Source organism: Athene noctua, chromosome 1, assembly GCF_965140245.1.
Source record: "Athene noctua chromosome 1, bAthNoc1.hap1.1, whole genome shotgun sequence".
In the NCBI taxonomy this organism is placed as follows: domain Eukaryota; kingdom Metazoa; phylum Chordata; class Aves; order Strigiformes; family Strigidae; genus Athene; species Athene noctua.
In genome coordinates, this window is record NC_134037.1 from 262,507,671 (window position 1) to 262,526,610 (window position 18,940).

The 18,940-nt window shown below is 47.7% G+C and overlaps 1 protein-coding gene across 2 annotated transcripts in view; it reads right to left on the reverse strand.

Annotated features, from left to right (window-relative positions):
- Positions 1 to 1,284: 1,284 nt before the first annotated feature.
- GDPD5 (glycerophosphodiester phosphodiesterase domain containing 5) overlaps positions 1,285 to 18,940 on the reverse strand; it is a 177,748-nt gene continuing 160,092 nt past the window's right edge. The window contains exons 13-17 of one of the 2 annotated variants that reach the window (XM_074918808.1): positions 17,057 to 17,204; positions 12,112 to 12,194; positions 9,153 to 9,167; positions 5,401 to 5,513; positions 1,285 to 4,048 (exon numbers count right to left, since the gene is read on the reverse strand). In XM_074918808.1, the coding sequence (XP_074774909.1) occupies positions 3,933 to 4,048; positions 5,401 to 5,513; positions 9,153 to 9,167; positions 12,112 to 12,194; positions 17,057 to 17,204 (475 nt within the window). In that variant the 3' untranslated portion in view covers positions 1,285 to 3,932. The remainder of the gene's footprint in view (positions 4,049 to 5,400; positions 5,514 to 9,152; positions 9,168 to 12,111; positions 12,195 to 17,056; positions 17,205 to 18,940) is intronic. The other variant, XM_074918819.1, reaches the window with a different exon arrangement.

The window sequence follows — 18,940 nt, forward strand, 5'->3', positions numbered from 1 at the left end:
CTTGCTTATGGTCTTTGGCCTTCACAGCACCCTGGGGCAATGGCTTGCTATATGTGTGTAAAAAATAAATTGCTTCCTGTTTGTTTGGTTTAAAACTGCTGCCTGATCTGTTCTACCAGTGCGTCATTATCCCCCTGTGGCCACAAACACTGAAAAAATTATTCTACAGTTACCGTTCAAAACTCAGGTCTGCAGAGTCACTCTCCACATGACTGCTTTTCAGCTACTGTCTTAGAAAACCTGGATGGGAGAGAACCACGGAATCCCAGACCAGTTTGGGTTGGAAGGAACCTTTAAAGGTCACCTCGTCCAACCCCCTGCAACGAGCAGGGACATCTTCAACCAGACCAGGTTGCTCAACGCTCCATCCAATCTGGCCTTGAACCCTTCCAGGGAGGGGGCATCTACCACCTCTCTGGGCAATCTGTGCCAGTTTTTCACCACCTTCACTGTAAAAAAAAAAAATAAAAATCTTCCTTATAGCTAGTCTCAATCTCCCCTCTTTTAGTTTAAAACCATTACCCCTTGTCCTATCGCTACAGGCCCTGCTGAAAAGTCTGTCCCCATCTTTCTTATAACCTCTCTAAGTATTGAAAGACTGCAATAAGGTCTCCCCGGAGCCTTCTCTTCTCCAGCTGAACCCCCCAACTCTCTCAGCCTGTCCTCACAGGGGGGCTCCAGCCCCCCCAGCATCTCCATGGCCTCCTCTGGCCCCGCTGGAGCAGGTCCGTGTCCTTCTGCTGTTGGTGCCCCCGAGCTGGACCCAGCCCTGCAGGGGGGTCTCCCAGAGCGGAGCAGAGGGGAGAATCCCCCCCTGGCCCTGTGCCCCCCCTGCTCTGGGTGCAGCCCAGCACACGGGGCCTTTCTGGGCTGTGAGCTCACATTTTCAAGTCATATCCAGCTTCTCATCCACCAAGTCCTCCTCTGCAGGGCTGCTCTTCATCCCTTCGTCTGTATGGATACCAGGGATTGCGACATGCAGGACCCTTACACTTGACCTTTTTAAGCCTCCTGAGGTTCATGTGGGCCCATTTCTCAATCTTATCCAGGTCCCGCTGGATGGCATCCCTTCCCTCAGGTGTGTCAACCTTACCACTCAGTTTGGTATCATCAAGAGGAGATGCAACACAACTGTACTGATCTCAACACAGACAGATCTCCAAAACTCCCTCTGGTCAGACCTTGAGCTCCCTCGTAAACCATGAAAAAAGCAGAAAGACAGGGAGAAGATCAAGGCATCATCATTATGCAAGCAATCCCAGAACACACGACAACGTCACAGGCTGGCAGGGAAATACTGACAGTTTATTTCACAGAGCATTGCAGAGTTTATGTTGGTCTAGGTCTATTTTCATCAAAAAAGTATCATCCTTTTAAAAAGAAAAGTAGCAAGTATTCAGGACAATAATGGTAACAGTGCATCACATAAAGTTTGGGTCTCATCATAAAAAAAAAAAAGAAAAAAGTGAATTGTGAAAAAAAACCTCTTTGTTGGATTGCTTTTAACACTTCCAAGCTTTAAGCACTTGACCTTTCAATAAAGTCATCTCCAAGGATAAAAACAGAACATGCAGGTGATTATCAACAGATGCTGAGATTTAAACAACATCTCTCACTTGGCAATGACAATCCACTGGGAATGTTTCAATACAGCACCACATTAAAGGGAGAAGCAACTTTTTTTTTTTTTTCCTCAAAAGCCTTCAGATCCACCAAAATCTTGCAATTTGCAGGAAAAAAACAAACCAAACACACCATGTTTCACAGACTTGAGAGTACCGTACAGAAGGACAGTGTTTGGGGAAGGTAAGAGGCAGCATGGACCAGGGTCTTACTCCACTTACATTCACAAGAACCCAGGGTAGATGCGAACAGATTTACAGTCTTGGTTTGCACTGCTTAGGAGATGCTTATTAAAGCATGACAATCCATGTTTTTATTATTAATAGGGGTCTTTTTCTTTTACGCAAATGAAGTCGGCCACTTTTGCCAAAGATTTTTACACCCTAAGTCCAAGACTTTGGGATTTCAAAACGTTACCGGAGTACAAATAGAGCAGGTCAGTGCTGCCAAAACAAGAACAAACTGCTTGAGGCTGGTTTTATTGTGGCTTGTTTCTGGCCTTTCCGTCCTGCTTTGTGCGTTGAATGTGATGCACATCAGCATCCCCCAGACCTCCTCCTCTGCAAGGTGACTTCTCCCAGCTGCTCATGGGTGCTGCAACCCAGCTTGGCCAAAGACTCTTTATTTATACAGCCTCAGCTCCCCTTCCCTCCATGGGAAAGCTCTTTGTGATGGTCCCCATCGTTTTCAAGGCCGTGCACACCAAGTTTCAAAGGAAGCTCACGCTCAGTGGGATTTCTCACGTTGTGTCGACCAAGATCCAAGAAGGAAGGAAGCAACCCAACACCAGAAGGCCACAGGGACTGAGCCAAGACCCATTCACAGCTCCAGCAGCCTTCTGGCTGGCTTCAGCTGCCTTGGGAACCGGCTCCGTGTGAACAGCAAAGTGACCCAAAAACAGGCTCCTCTCTACATGGCCCTGAAGGTCAAGAGCAGAGAGTTGAGACTGGCCTTGGGCTGGCTGTGAGCCGTTTCAGGGAGGGGATAAAATGCAACTGTCATCTACTTGGTTTCTGAGCTTTTTGTTTTTTTCTTTTAACCTCTGGTCTAGGATTTTGGTTTAAAGCCTTTTGCATTGGAAACATGCTGATGAGAGCTCCTGCCTTCATGAGCCTGTCAGCATCTGCTGCAAGACCATCACTCCTTTGGAGGATGTGAACATGCAGCTTTTAAAGATCCTGCTTTTAAAGCAAGGAGAAAAAGGTCTCCTTGCGGGAATAAATAACATTCCGGGGCTGCTTCACTTTTCCAAACTATTTACAACTCCTTCACCCATGGGCTTCTGCTTGGCCCACAGAGGGGGGAAGTTCACAGTGCACCACCACCTCCTCTTCCTACACGGGTGCAAGGACAGAGAAGCAAGAAGCAACTTCAAATGCCACTTGGAGTGGCAGGCACTTTAACCAGATGCGAGCAGTGATGGTGCCAAAGGCATTGCTTTTTGCAAGCCATCCAGGCTCCTGAGAGCGCCCAACTCAGGGAGAAGATAGAAAGAAAGGGAAGAGAAAAAAAAAAAATCAAATATCAAACCATTGCTGCCAACAGAGGCTAATCTACAGCCAACATTCAGAATTTGCCTTCAAGACTGCAGCAGAACATTTCAAGGCCATTCCCCTGCGGGCATCCAGGCTTTGGGGAAGGAGGACGGAACGGGGAGAAGGTGCCCAAGTGACTGAGCCAGTGCAATCCCTTCCCTGGCTCTGAACTTCAGCAGGGAAGAGCAGTGCTAATCCCCTCTCCTAGGAAAGCTTCTCTCCTCCAAACAGGCTCCTGGTGCATTAGAACTAAAACTTCATTGCCCAGGAAAGGGGGAAAAGAGGGGAAACAAAACAACAAAAAACCCATAACAAAAACGACACCTCACGAGAACATCACAACGTTCAGCTACACAGTCTCTGCACCAAGGGAAGGAGTGGAGCAGGGAAAAGGGGAGAAAGGGGGACACATGTTTTTCCCAGAACCCCCCCAAGGGGACTCAGGCTGTCACATCAAGATTCAAATAACTTCAGCCATAAGGTCGAGGATTTAATGAACACGGTATTTCCACTCATGCCCTGGAAAAAGTTACACTCAAAAAAAAAAAAAGAGGAGACAAAAAAAAAATCAGATTTTCTACATATTTACAAAAAATAAGCCCCCCCAACCTCACAACCAGGGAGGTGGAGCAGCTAGTGATGGGGTAGGGGAAGGGGTCTCTGCCTGACCAGCAGTTCCTCAAAGCTTCCCATCCCGCAACAAGCGGAGAGCCCGGCTCTCGCTGCCAGAGCGGGCGCGGGGGACGCCGTGCGCCGGGGTCAGAGCCCAGCCCCTCAGTTCATCCGCAGCTTGGTGTCCCGGTGATCTGTGGGGGTGACCATCTCGTTGGCGTAGCCGTTCTCGGAGCAGGGAGACAGCTCGTCCATGGTCTCCACGCTGTTGTTGATCTCTGGGGAGGGGAGAGAAAGCAGGGACATTGTCACAGGGGTGTAAATCCCAGGGGCTCCCCCATGGATGGGGAAACAGAGGCACTGAGCAGCTGTGCCCTTCCACCACGTGGGATCCATCTGATCCTACAGGGATTTCACCCTGGGTTTAGTTACACTGCACCCATTTAAAACCAGTTCCAGACAGGATCTGCCTCCAATTAGGAGCTCACCTCTAAATTTCAGACCCTGATAATTATGCCAGCATCAAAGGCAAGACTGGACACCCCCCCCCACACACACACACACATCATGTTATGTCACAGGCTGAATTAGTCACTTGTGGGAACTGAACTTAAATCTCTACCCAAATGGCCATTCTGGAAAAGGGCAGACTGCTACAGTCACTGGTTTCCCTGGGAAAAACACGCAACTGCCAATGTTTTCATTGTAAACACCCACCCTAAGCAAGAACATTTGTTTCAGAAGCACAAAACTAATACATATCCCCTACCTCTAAGGATATTTTTTTACATCTGGGATATTTTATATCTAGAAGACTCCGAGGAGGCTTAATTCTACTGTGACCAAATCCTTTTCCTCTCTGCGTTTCCAGCATTTATGCCTGATTTTCACCATCTCTAGAGGGCAGAGTCAGGCCTGCATTTCACACATTAAGCTCTCTGAGGCAAGAGTTGTCTTTTTGCTGTGTGTGCTCAGTACAACAAACCCTGATTCTCGATGGAGGTCTCTAGCCCCTAAATACAAGGAAAGAAAACCCACAACAAAGCTCAAGGGGAGATTATGATAACTTCCTTCAAATGTGAGCTTCATGCACCAACTTCAATCTTTTAAAGCTGAATGTTTCCCTCTTTGTACACGTTTCTGGGATCTTTCTTAGAGGTGGGGTGAGATGGACACATTGCCAGCATGTTTCAACACAAATAAATGCTGGGAGGAGCACAAGGATACCAGGACTTTCTCAACATATAGCGCCACTGAATTCCAGGTCTATCCCAAATTAAGTTGTGGTGATCTAAGCCATTATTTTAATAGGTTTTATAGTTTTTGACACACTGTTGACAACTGAGAGGGGAGATGATGTGGGACAGTATGACAGAGCTGCATGGCATAACTTGGGAAATTAAATGCAGGATTTCTGTGAAAATTAGTGCTCAGACCTGCACCCCTTTGGGATGGATGAGCCATGCCCATATCCCACAAGTGGTTCAGTGCAGCAGGGTCAGTCCAGTCACCCTGTCCCACCAGCAGATGACAACACCTGTATCAAGACCACCTCCACCAGCAGAGAGCAGGGTGACAGCTGAGGAGACAGATGGAGCAGAGGCCTCTGACCACCCAGGCCCATCCATACCTGAGAAGATCAGCTTCTCCTTCATGATCTTGACATCCCGGCTGGACTGGCGGACAGCAGCGCTGAGCATGATCTGCTCTGGGTTGTAGGTCCTGATGCTTCCTAGGCGCCACCTGCAAGACAAGAGGGGGATATCAGGGGCTCATCTCCCCAAGAAGCATCCTCAGTGCAAGTGACCACCAACAATGGGGAGGCCAACCTGTCCCAGAGACCCTCATGCCTTTGCTCCCTTGCACCTACCTACGCAACCCCGCACAGTAGGAGGACGTTCAGAGATGAGCATGTTATCTCAGAGGGGTACAGACATACAAGCAGGTCATCTTTAACCACCTTGAACATCCTAAATTCCGCTAATTTCACCAAGGACTGTAGAGGCCCCAAACCCCTCTCTATCACATCACAGGTGCCCGAGGAGGTCAGGCTATTTTGACTTTTTGGGTTGGAAAGAGGGAACAGAACAAGAGACCAAGCCAAGCAAAGAAACGATAACCTTTTCCTTACCAAGTGACATGCTCACACTTGTGGGAGAATAGAGCTCAAAAGACAATTTAAGGTCTCAAACCTGAGACACAGCAGACACCAACATGAGCTGCTCTGCAGTCCTAATGCAGGTAGCTGTCACATACAGTGCCCTTAAACAGAATTTCTCCCAGTGCACTTCCCTCCCCAGATGCCAGGTCTTTACTTAAATGTTTCTACACAAACACTCCACTTTGTAAGCCTTGACGAAACAGTGCTTACCACAAATTTCCATCACATGAACATGATGGGAACTGGCTCAACATAAAATTAGCCAGACTTTTATTACTGAATGTTCATTAATAAAATTATTGGTGTTAGTAATAACCAATCGCAGCAAGTTCAAAGGGGATTTTGCTTTTAAAGCTGTTTTTCAGCCTGAGAGCACCACTGTAGCAGACCCTCAGCTGCAGAGCTGCTGGCATTAGGGGTGAAAGGTGAGCAGTTGCCACAGGAGGGGAAAAAAGGGCTTGGTGGCTCAGACAAAGCAGCTGTACCCAAGATCCCACTGCAGAGGGATGCCGTTTAGGCCAGGCTTTCATAGCCCACACCCATCCAACGCATCCTACCTCCTGACCACAAAGGAAAGCTTTTGTAAATCCCACTCTCCCTACCAAAGGATGTTATAGAGGCTATTGGAAGGGAAAGAACAGGGATTCAGGGGAGTTTATGGAGTTTCTGATCTTCTGGCACCATCTAGTGGTTTACCCACAGAAGAAAGGAAATTTTTTTTTTTTTTTAAAGTGACAACTGCCTTCTCTTAAATTACTAACCCCCCTCCCCAACCTCGGGGAGCAGAGGATTTGAGGACCCACACACATCTCCAGCCTGGGTCCACGGTATCAGCCTGACAAAGCAACAACCTCAAAAGAGGTTTTGTAATTTTTCCAGGAAAATCTAGCTGGTGCCGATCTCATGGGGGTACCCTTCCCAAATCCCAGTGGCTGACACCGTGCCATCAGGCTCTGACTGGGTACAGGTGAAAGCTGTGCTCTGCTACAGAGAGAAGAGGGGGTGGGATGGCAACACAACACAACTCACAGATCCATGGACAAGCAACATGGAGGAAGAACAAGGAGGCAAAGACATTAAAGTATTAAAAAAAAATAATTTCCTTTTATCATCATCTCAGATGAGCCACTCTGACTTGGAAGACCAGCATTTTTACCCTTAGTGTCCCATGCAGGCAGATCCCACCAAGGTCGATGTGGCTGCAAGTTCATACAGTCTCAGAGGGTACGACCCTCCTTAAACTATAATCGGGACCAAAATATATTGCTACAAGTCTTTTCTTTGCCCACATCATCAGGATTTTCAGGCTCAGGCTGGGCTGCATGGCCAAAAGGCACAATGATCTCTTACCCATAGGTCCTAGGTGTCCCATGGAGGCCATGGGTTGTTTTGAGGCATAGACAGCCCAGCCTCAAAGGGGTGCAGGGACCAAGGGCTTTTCTCTTCCTGCCAAGAGAAACAAGCCCTGCACTCTGTTCTCCACCTCCCACAGTGGTTGTGCTCAGACCCCAGGTGATTAAATATGCATGAGTGGCTGATGACTCCTCTCACAGGGGTGCATTGCTCTGATTGAACCAGCTGGGAAGGTCACCCCATTTTCCAGGGGTACTTTGAAACACTCTCTTAGAAGAGCCACCAGCACATTTAACCACGATGCAACTCCAATCCACACCATATGAAATACTCTCTGCTGTGCTCAATAGCCTTTGGGTGTCCAGAAAGCTTGTTTAATAGAAAATAGCACCTCTCCTACCCCCTTGGACTCTGTTGTGATCGACCACGTTTAGGACAGCAGCGTGCAAAAAGGCCAGATAGACAGCAGGTAGGTCTTGTTCTGGGAGGCTGGCGTCAAAGCAGACCAGACGGACACAGGGTGGGAACAGACTAAAAAATACTGGGACAACAACACAGAGACAGCATACACCGTGTTAGGGCCACAACTGGGACCCTTGGTTTGGAGGGGAGATGCTAAATGACAGGGAAAAGGGATGGGAGAGGGGAAAATTGGGGGGAAAACGGGGTTGATTGGTACCGAGGTGATAAGATAGAGAGAGCAAAGAGCCAAGCCAGCTGCAACCAGAGTCTCCATCCTGCGACTGCTCTTGCCTAAAGCCTGCCCAACTCCTCCATGCCTGTCTCCTTATCCATGAGCCAGGGAACAAGGGGGAGGCACAAAAGGGAAAACACCCAACCTCCCTGCACCCACAGAAGGGCTCAACCTGGCCCTGTTTGGGGGAGATGCCATAAGGACGTAACACCACAAGTCCAAGGTACCTCGTGAAGCAGGTGATACTTGGAGGTGGCCAACCCCGACCCCCAAGGCAATGGGTGGGCAGAGAGAAAGGGGCAGATAAGCACAGATAAGGAGTAGCCAAGTCCTCAGAAATACAACCCCATGGCACAGAGCAGAAGGAATGGACAAGGTAACACGTGAAGAGTTTGGTCCGGGTGCAGCGAAGGCTTTACTGCAGAAAAGCAACAGCGCTTCCCTCCAAGGGGGAAGAGAACGACTGGTGAGAAAACAGCCAATACAAGGAGAAACTTGGGTTTACAACTGATGGCACTTCAAATCCAGCATCCCAGGCTCATTCTCTTCCTGGGTGCAATGATATTTATTTTCACATTGCATTTCCCATTTCACAAGGGTGTAACTGGGAAAAACTCCTGAAGGATCCAAAGTGCAGCAATGGGTGAGCCAAACCTTTCTAGCTGGTGGCCTTATTAATTAATTTGCAGGCCTAAAAAAGTGCTACTTTATATAATTGAACAGGTTATATTATTTTCTTTAGCACTGGACAGTTTAGAAGAGGCTGGTCTCAAAAACATCTGCTAAATGCAGGAAGGAAGGGGATATTTTGCATGGGATTATTTCCATGGAAAAAGGATGACATCCACTGGGAATTTCCCAATTATAACACTGCAGGACCTCCAGAAGAGGGCTGTTTTAAAAGGCAACGATTTGGATCATTGTAACAAAAGGTCAGATTGCCTTCAAAACATCCACCGGCTTCAGCATCAGGCTCCTGTGGTGCTTGTGGCTATGGACTGTACGATGTTCAGACCCTTATGGTCCCCCCCTCTGAAGCCAGATGTTTGAAAGTATCATAAAAAAACTAGGTCCTGCTCTGTCCATCTGCAGTGAAGCCATAGCAAAGAGGGAGAAAGAAAGAGAGAAAGGAAGGTTGAATGAAAGAGAAAGAGGAGGAAAGCACCAGAATTACCTGATCATGTGATAGCTGTGAGATGCCAGAATGCAGCAGAGAGAGAAAGAGGAGGAACATGCACAACAGTCAGAGCAGTAAGAAAATAAACAAGGCAAAGAGGCAAAAAAAGATTGGTTAGAAGTCATCACAGTTGGTATTTCCCCTCTGGAGAGGCTGCCACGATCCTGTCACCAGGGCTGAAGCAGAACAGCAGGAGCAAACCCTACCTGTGGCTACGGAGGAGAGACAAGCCATGCGTAGGAGAGAGGACGAGCACATCGAAGCGGTGGCTCTGTTCCCACCCACCTCCTCCTCCTTGCATGAAGGAAGCAGCTCTGTTTTGCCCCAAAAAGGACTTTTTTTTTAAAAAAAAAAAAAAACAAAAACAAAAAATCCCCCACAACACTGAAGGCCAAATGCCAAGCCCCATTTCCTGGAGCTGAATCACATCAGCAGGTAGTAGTTAGGCAATTCTGCTCTGATTTGGTTCTGATATATCCTCTAGTTTTTTCATGTGGTGGAGAAACTGGAACGGCAGGGAAATGGGTGCCTTCTGCACAAGACTCTTGGAAGAGCAAGCCCTTTGCTGCAGAAAGTCCAACTTCTAGTACTAGAGTTTCTACTTCTCCCTTCCACTGACTTGGGGTTGAGTTGTGCCAAGGGAGACATCCAAAAGACAACATTTCACAGAATCATTCCAGTTGGGAAAGACTCTTGTGATCATCGAGTCCAACCCTCAGCCCAACTCTACAAAGTTCTCCCCTACCCCACATCCCCCACAGCTCATCCCAACGGCCCTGAAACACCCCAGGGATGGGGACTCCCCCCTCCCTGGGCAGCCTGTTCCACTCTCTGACCACTCTTGCTGGGAAACATTTTCTCCTCATGTCCAGTCTGACCCTCCCCTGTTGGAGTTTAAAGCCGTTCCCTCTTGTTCTGTCACTAATTACCTGTGGCCCTGCCACAATAGACCCCACATGGCCAAACCTCTCTGAGAAACTGCCTTTATGTCAGGTCCAGAGGTTGGGCAGGGAGCTCGGTGCTCCAGGCTGATGGACCCTGGGGAAAGCTGGTGACAGTTCCCAGCTCTTCTCACCTCTATCACACACTGAGGGTGGAAGAGAAATCCTGCAATAACGCTTTCCTTCCTTACCCTCCTTCCTCTTGCCCCACTCTATCAAACCTCTTCCAAACTGGAAGAGTTTCAATCTGTGCCGAGAGGAAAAGTCCAGCTGTTTCCAAGTCCAGGTAGCTGCAACTTCCTCTCTCCAAGCATGCATCATTTCTCTGGGACCTATAGTTCCCGTTCAGCAGATTTAATCAGCCTAATTTCTTCAGCTGTGGTCTCCTGGGTCTGATTCAAGAAAGCCTTCCAAATCTGCAGTCTTCTGCACCATCTCCCAAAGTCAAATATCTCATGAACTTGGCCTTCAAATTCTGTTCTTTAAAGAGGTCAGTCCTTGCCTCCAGATTCCTCCCGTGCATTTCTGACAGGGAAATACAGGGTCTAAAGAGCAGGGACATCTCTTATTAAACCAACTGACAAATTTAAGGGAGTATAAAAACCTCCCAGATAACACTGCCACAACTCCTTTCTGGAAGAAAGGTTTAATAGGCCACAGTTCATATCACAAGATTGCTTAGGAAAAATCTTAATCTCCTCTCGGTCAGTGCTTTCATTAACTGTTGGGAAAACTAATATGGGAGGAGAGTTTTGAATCTGCTGCTCACTCCATTATCCCATGCTGGAACTGGGATCCTGCTGGGCACAGATTTACCAGTGTGGGACTGTGCAAGTCATGAACTTAGGCACAATTATAAACACGTGGCCTGAAGTCAAATCTATAGCAAGTGATAGCAGGAGCAATAGCCTACTGTGACATGGCAAAAATACCTGGGTAAATACACACCCAGATCATGCAAGCAGATGATCTGGGACAACACAACAGCAAAACCACTAGTTCATGAGACTGAAGCAAATTAAATTGCTGCTCCTAGCGCAAAGGCATTTTAGGTATCAAGAAGGAAAGCACAGGTCCCTTGATGTCTCTAGGACAGTTGCTGTGCATGCCAAAGCAGATGAGATTATAGATATCAGGGGAAGAGGAGATGCAATTTCAGAAGGAGATATTTTCCCAGGAGAGGCTTGCTGCTGCTTCCTGGAGGGAGCACGCAGCTCTGAGCTCACGCTTCTTCCCCAGAGAGGGTAATTACACTGTCACCACTGACAGCTAAAATGCCTCCCAGGAGAAAAGACATCACCAGGAAGACACCGTGGTTTCCTCCAGTATAATCAAGAGGTGGGCAGCTTGGCCAGCTCTACCATTAGGAAGTTGATTTAACTCCTCCTGATTAATCAGTGTCTTAATTTGCTCTGCTCCTAGGTTTTATGCTCCACATCTGTGTTCAGGGACCCTGGCTAACAGAGAGGCTTCTGCAGTGCCCTCATCAAATCCTTGCTCCCCCTTTTCTTCGGAAAATGGAGAGATCTGTGCATCAAGCTAAGCAACTGATCTGATTTGCTACATCATAACATTCCTATTTCTTCATCCAAACAGGCACAAACTGATTTAAGACAACTATAACATGTTCTTTTTGAAGACTATAATGGTGGAATCTCAAAATATCTCCTCTTTTTCCTTTAAAGTATTTTAATATCTTTCTGAATGTCCATTTCCTTAAAGCATTTACAGTTTCTCTCCCACATGCATTTATGAACAGAGTCAAAGCATCTATCGCTCCTATTTTGAGATATCTCATTCTTTAAAAGTAGTGACCACATCCAATCCAACGTCTCATCTCAGAAGTGGAATTATTATCTGCAGCCTTCATAGGGATTTTTTAATAAACAGTTTCCCTGCTGTTGCAATCCAAGTGCCTGAGGAGCACGGTGCTCCTCTCCCATCTCCACCCCACGCTCTGAACAAAAACACACGCTACAAATACACGAGAGTCAAGCTGTAACAATGCTACTTACTTCTGGAATATAAAAACTCCTACAATTATGATAAATGAAATGAGATCAGACGTGATCCAGATTAGGTGGTACTCGTCTGGAGGCTGGAAGACAAAAAACAGAAGAGACTTTAAACCTTCTGGTTTGTACAATCATAGACAGACCACACATTGCTAAGTTACCATCAGGGCAGAAAAAAAAAAGCACAGAGCTGTAGGGGTTGCATAAAAATCACAACTTTTATGACACTTCTAATGCTAGCCTGTCACCCCAAAATGACATTATCAGGAAAAACTGCACACAGGAAAAGTTTTAAACTCTCCCTCCTTTCGTGCGCTGACTTTTACTCAGAGCTCTGTGGGCTGGAAGTTTCCCATCTCAGCTGTACCTCAAGGCGAGGGGAGGATGCTGTTTGGAAATCCAAGTCTGTGGAAAAACATAGAAATATATCCACATTGCACAGGAGACACGCAGGGTCCATTCCGAATGCTAATGTTAGCTGTTCTGCACAGTCCCTGTGTTATATACTTCTTGATTTCTGTCCTTTAAGGCACCGGTAGCTCTGGCTCCGTTTGGCTGTGGTCATCGCACCAGGTGAACCCACCCAGTCGCCTCTCTCAACCAACCCACCCAGTCGCCTCTCTCAACCAACCCACCCAGTCGCCTCTCTCAACCAACCCACCCAGTCGCCTCTCTCAACCAACCCACCCAGTCGCCTCTCTCAACCAACCCACCCAGTCGCCTCTCTCAACCAACCCACCCAGTCGCCTCTCTCAACCAACCCACCCAGTCGCCTCTCTCAACCAACCCACCCAGTCGCCTCTCTCAACCAACCCACCCAGTCGCCTCTCTCAACCAACCCACCCAGTCGCCTCTCTCAACCAACCCACCCAGTCGCCTCTCTCAACCAACCCACCCAGTCGCCTCTCTCAACCAACCCACCCAGTCGCCTCTCTCAACCAACCCACCCAGTCGCCTCTCTCAACCAACCCACCCAGTCGCCTCTCTCAACCAACCCACCCAGTCGCCTCTCTCAACCAACCCACCCAGTCGCCTCTCTCAACCAACCCACCCAGTCGCCTCTCTCAACCAACCCACCCAGTCGCCTCTCTCAACCAACCCACCCAGTCGCCTCTCTCAACCAACCCACCCAGTCGCCTCTCTCAACCAACCCACCCAGTCGCCTCTCTCAACCAACCCACCCAGTCGCCTCTCTCAACCAACCCACCCAGTCGCCTCTCTCAACCAACCCACCCAGTCGCCTCTCTCAACCAACCCACCCAGTCGCCTCTCTCAACCAACCCACCCAGTCGCCTCTCTCAACCAACCCACCCAGTCGCCTCTCTCAACCAACCCACCCAGTCGCCTCTCTCAACCAACCCACCCAGTCGCCTCTCTCAACCAACCCACCCAGTCGCCTCTCTCAACCAACCCACCCAGTCGCCTCTCTCAACCAACCCACCCAGTCGCCTCTCTCAACCAACCCACCCAGTCGCCTCTCTCAACCAACCCACCCAGTCGCCTCTCTCAACCAACCCACCCAGTCGCCTCTCTCAACCAACCCACCCAGTCGCCTCTCTCAACCAACCCACCCAGTCGCCTCTCTCAACCAACCCACCCAGTCGCCTCTCTCAACCAACCCACCCAGTCGCCTCTCTCAACCAACCCACCCAGTCGCCTCTCTCAACCAACCCACCCAGTCGCCTCTCTCAACCAACCCACCCAGTCGCCTCTCTCAACCAACCCACCCAGTCGCCTCTCTCAACCAACCCACCCAGTCGCCTCTCTCAACCAACCCACCCAGTCGCCTCTCTCAACCAACCCACCCAGTCGCCTCTCTCAACCAACCCACCCAGTCGCCTCTCTCAACCAACCCACCCAGTCGCCTCTCTCAACCAACCCACCCAGTCGCCTCTCTCAACCAACCCACCCAGTCGCCTCTCTCAACCAACCCACCCAGTCGCCTCTCTCAACCAACCCACCCAGTCGCCTCTCTCAACCAACCCACCCAGTCGCCTCTCTCAACCAACCCATAGTCTGAACCCAGCACAGAAGCACACTACTTCACATTGATTTTTGTGCAGCCCAGGGAAGAGCAGCACTAGTAAAGATGAGAAAGTAAAGTGATTATAATAACAATAATCAACTCCTGATGATGCTCAGAAGGCACCTACCAAGGACAGCCATGAGTGACGCTAACGAGTTTCTCCTATCACAAACCTGGACTAGTCCCAGCTAGGAAAAGGTGTCGATTTCATACCACACTGATCCATCACAACCACCAACGCCATCGTTGATGCACGCAAATAATATTTCATTAGAGAAATAGAGCATACAATGCATAAAGAGGAATTCATGCAATGGTAGCACGACATGGATAAAACCAGTTGGGAGCCATCAACTCTGCTACCTCTGTCTCCCAGCAGAGAACAACTTGTTCTTCTGTTCAGTGACTCTTTTTCTGTCTCAATTTATCTTGTGAAAGTGCACCACAGAATTATGCTTTACTTAGCCAATGCTTCTGATGAAGGTTTAAACCTTGTACTTTCCAGCTTCATTGCAGAAGGGTGACATTAAATGTTACATTTCCTGCATCTATTAAGACAGACACAAAATTGATGTTTCACATTTTCTTGGCAGGAGAGTGCCATCATAACTATTCTGAATGAAAACTCAAGATTCTTCCAAGTTCGAAAAAAGTCCACACATCTAAATTTTTAATTTATGCAACTGTTGGTATTTCACAACTGAATAATCCAAATAAGTTTTTCTGTGGGGCAAAACTTGTATTTCCTACAATATACCCCAAGCAACAGGTAGACACAGATTTCTGAGCAAACTCTAGCATCTGATTACAGTTATTACTTTTTTTTTTTAAGTCCTGAAAAAGCTCAAAGCTACAAGTTTTTGGTACCAAATGAAGGTTTTTAAGTGACAAAGATGGAATTTCAAGGTGATCAAAGGGAAAAAAATTGGGTTTTTCCCAAAGACATCCACCCCACGCACATGGTTATTAGGAGTGCCCAGTGAGCAGGTGTCTGCTCAGCCCTGCAGAGAGTCAGCAAACATCTATTGCAGAGACAACTTGTTATCCTGCTCCATCCGCACCAAGACTTGCTCAGGAACTTGCTGTATTTCACCTGCAATTCCTCTTTTTTAGACAGGGTCGTTTCGGTGTGATTAGTTTAGGGGTTTTTTTAATAAAATTGACTTAATGTAAGTCCTACTCTTGAAATCCTCACATTTGCAGCCCACCAAACCCTTCATCAATTCAGTGCAACTGGGCAGAGAGCGACTCAAACCCTGGCTCTGAGGGAGACTCCCAAAAATGCAGAGAGGAGTCCCACGCTGGGCTCCTGCTTTAAAGACATCAAGTTAGGGGCTGAACCCCAGCTCAGCCCCAGCTCAAGCTTTTCAAAGCCCTCCTCTATGCTGTGTCTGATGACCTCTCTTCTTACAGCAGCTTCTTACGAGTAGAGTGGAGACTGTCACTTTTTTCTTCTTCCACCCCCTCCCCTTTATTTAACTGAAACACAACATATTTTTTCCATTACAAATGGCCCCTGGGTGAATGAAGCAGAACAGATTTGTGCTGTTCAGCTGGTGATAAAGCCCAGTGAAACCCCCAAAGGCACTGGGCAGCCAGAGCCTGGCTCCCAAGCCATTCCCCATGTGGTAGAGGGGGCTCAGATGGCAAAACTGGCGAGATCACCTCACGCAGGCACTTCGATATGCAGAAAAACAAGGGATCTTTATGCTGTCAGTGATATAAGAGTGTGCACTCGCCGCAGAGGGCTGAGTTGGAAATCCAGCAGGTGGGAGAGGAAGGCTCCAGGTATCAGCAAAGAAGCTTTTGGAGCTAAAGCTGCCAGTGACGTGCACACAACTCCTGCCAGCTGTAGTGGAGGACAGATGTTTGCAGCAGCACATTTCAAACAAGGATAATCTCTTCTGCCAACAGATTCAGTCTTTATAAAACCATTTCCAATTCTCCAGCTTCATCACACACCGGTATGAATTTGTGTAGTCAGATAGAAGCAGTAAGTTAAGCTAAGGCTAAGGACATGGTGCATAGGTCTTCATCCATCTAGGCAGTAGTCTTGAGGTGCCACCTCCAAGCTAGACATGCAGATAACTCAATAACATTAAGTTCTCCTCATGCTCATCTCATTCTCCCCTTTCCCAAGAGAACTGCCAGAGTAGCAGGTAAAACAGCTGTCTTCCATCTTACCCTCAACAGGATCTGTCATCAGAAAACAGCCCCTCCACCACATGCACTTACACCACTGCAGCTGAGCTCTTATTCTGGGCATACTTTGATACAGCTATTTCATAGTTTTCCTTCCAGTCCAACATGAAGATTTATGTTTGGTTCAGAGACCTAAAGTGCTAGGGGAGTTTTCAGAGAATTTACTGGCTACATGTAGGGTAAGGGGGCTACCTTTGGTCTCTGGTTGTTCCTTGCCAAGCAGTGGGGTAGTCAAGAGATAAAACTTGTCCTCATTTATTATTAAAACTATATTAAAGTTAGGCAAAAAGCTAGTTTTGCAACTTGGCCAAAACACAGAAGCCAATTTTGCCGGTTCACCCGTGTACCTGCTTCTCCTGGAACTCAACAGCTGCTCAGAAGGTCTGGAAAGGGTTTTTTTTCCATTGGAGAAAAATAGAAAAATCCTATGGGTTAAATGGGGCATGCAACACAATGCCCACGGCTCCCAAATCCCATATGGGGAGAGATAAGGCTGTCTGAAGGAAGAGACTGTGCAAGAGGAGCATTGATCTGTTGCCACCTCAGGCACACAGAGGGAGAAAAACCTCAGGCTCAATAGCACATTGAACCCAAACAAACCTTTCTGGAGAAAGCCACCAGACAAACGGCTGCTGTGGTCAAGAGCCATCTCTACACCCCTCCACTGCAACCCCTCCCTCCCAGGGTTCACAGCACCTTTCCAGGCATCGTGCTTACCATTAGCCAGATGGGAAAAGGCACCTTGCGAAGGACGTGGGAGCTGTCGGAGGTGACCGACTGGACGCCAGCACACCACAGGATGGAGTATAGCCAGGGCTCGTTCACAGTGTAGAGATTCACACTCAGGTTTGCCATGGCGTAGTCCCTGCCAGGAGACAGAGAGAGAGATGTGAGTCCCCCAGCAAACATCTGACCCCTAACTCCAAGAGGAGAGCTCTTTGCCATCAGCCACCACTGTAATCAAAGCTAGATCTATTGGGTTTGAACTGCATAAAATAGTTTGGTTTGGGTTTTTTTATGTTTTGGGCTTTTTTTGTTTGGGTTTTTTTTCTAACAGGGCACAGTCACTTTCTAAGTAACCCAAGGGCATTGCAATCAAATGGTTTGAACTTTAAAACTTTCTCTGCCTCTTCAAAGCTGTCTGACCCAGGCCACATCCCATTGCAGATATTTCCTCACAAGTGATGGGCACATCATGTTTTTCTAAGCACCACATCATCGTGCTGATGCAAAATTAACATCTGGCTCAGATGCCTGTAACACTTCAGAGGCAATTTACTTAATTAAAAACTGATAAGACTGCATTTCCAACAGCAGTTCCTACAATTCCCATGCCCTTGTTTTGGGGATGGTCACAGAGTTACAGCTTCCAGTCTCCTGAGGTCATTTTCCAAGAAGCTAAAACTACAAGCTAGGGTACAGGAGCTGTCAGCAGCAAACCAAGCACTGAGAGTGGACTCCCTGTACCCATCCAATTTGCATAAATTGCTGTTTCCTTATCTACAAAGCAGAACCATCACTAATCTCCCTCACGCTGGCAAGCACAGAGATTAATCCTGGCAATTCCATATCAGCAAAGCACTTTGAGGTGGTAGGCCACCGTACAAGATGTGGACATCTCAAAGCTCACAACACGATCAAGCTGCTCCAAAAGCAAAGGGATTCTCAAGGGCAGAAGGTGGTTGGAGCAACATTGCATCCAGATGCTGATTTTTGAGGGGACTGAGGAAACTCTGTCATAGCAGGGAAAGCCCTGTTCTGGCTTGTGCTGCAGGACTGCAGCAACATTTGACTAGGCACCACAAGGTCTTCAGGGTTCAAGAAACAGGTGGGAGGTCTGATTTTGGAGACAGCTGACGTGGGATTGATTAGAGATTGGGGCTGAAGAGCTGGGGTAGAGGAGAGAGTTGGCATATGACCCACTCCATGAGATAGCTCAAATAGGTAGGGGAAAACCAGGCAGGAATTTTCCAGCAGGTAAAGCACAGGCTTGGTTTAAAGGGGCAAGCAGTTAGACTGATTGCTGGCAGCCATGGAGAGACACCACTAGATTACATTAAATAAGAGCACATTCTCAAACAGCTGCAGGGTTCAGCTCTTCCCAACTCCCAGGCCAAATGAACAGCAAGACAAATCCTTTGAAGATACTTTTCTTCTACAAACCCTTCTCAAGTATTTCTTTAGGAAAAAAATTCAAACTTTAAAAAAAAATAGAAGAGCTCTACCAGAGACATTCCACCCTTTCTGAGAAGGGGGCAAAACTGGGAGCTAACACTGCACGGTTCAAATACAGGCTCAAGCAGAAGGAGAGGAACCCCATGCTGTGCCAATCTCACTTAAGAGGAGACCTGACCAGTCTAAATAGCTGTCAAAGGACAGTAATAAGACAGGTAAATTCTCTCTGCAAAGATAAATTTCTGAAAGCACATACAGACTTTGGACTAATCAAAATTTTGTGGTAGCAACTGTGGAGCAGAGGAACAGAAGCAAAGGGCAGCTGCTAATGAGGATGAAACAACACCTGGAGGTACTTGGTGTGAAAAACCTTCACTTTTTCCCAGAACTGACAGTGTAATAAGAATCAGAGAACTCATATATTTG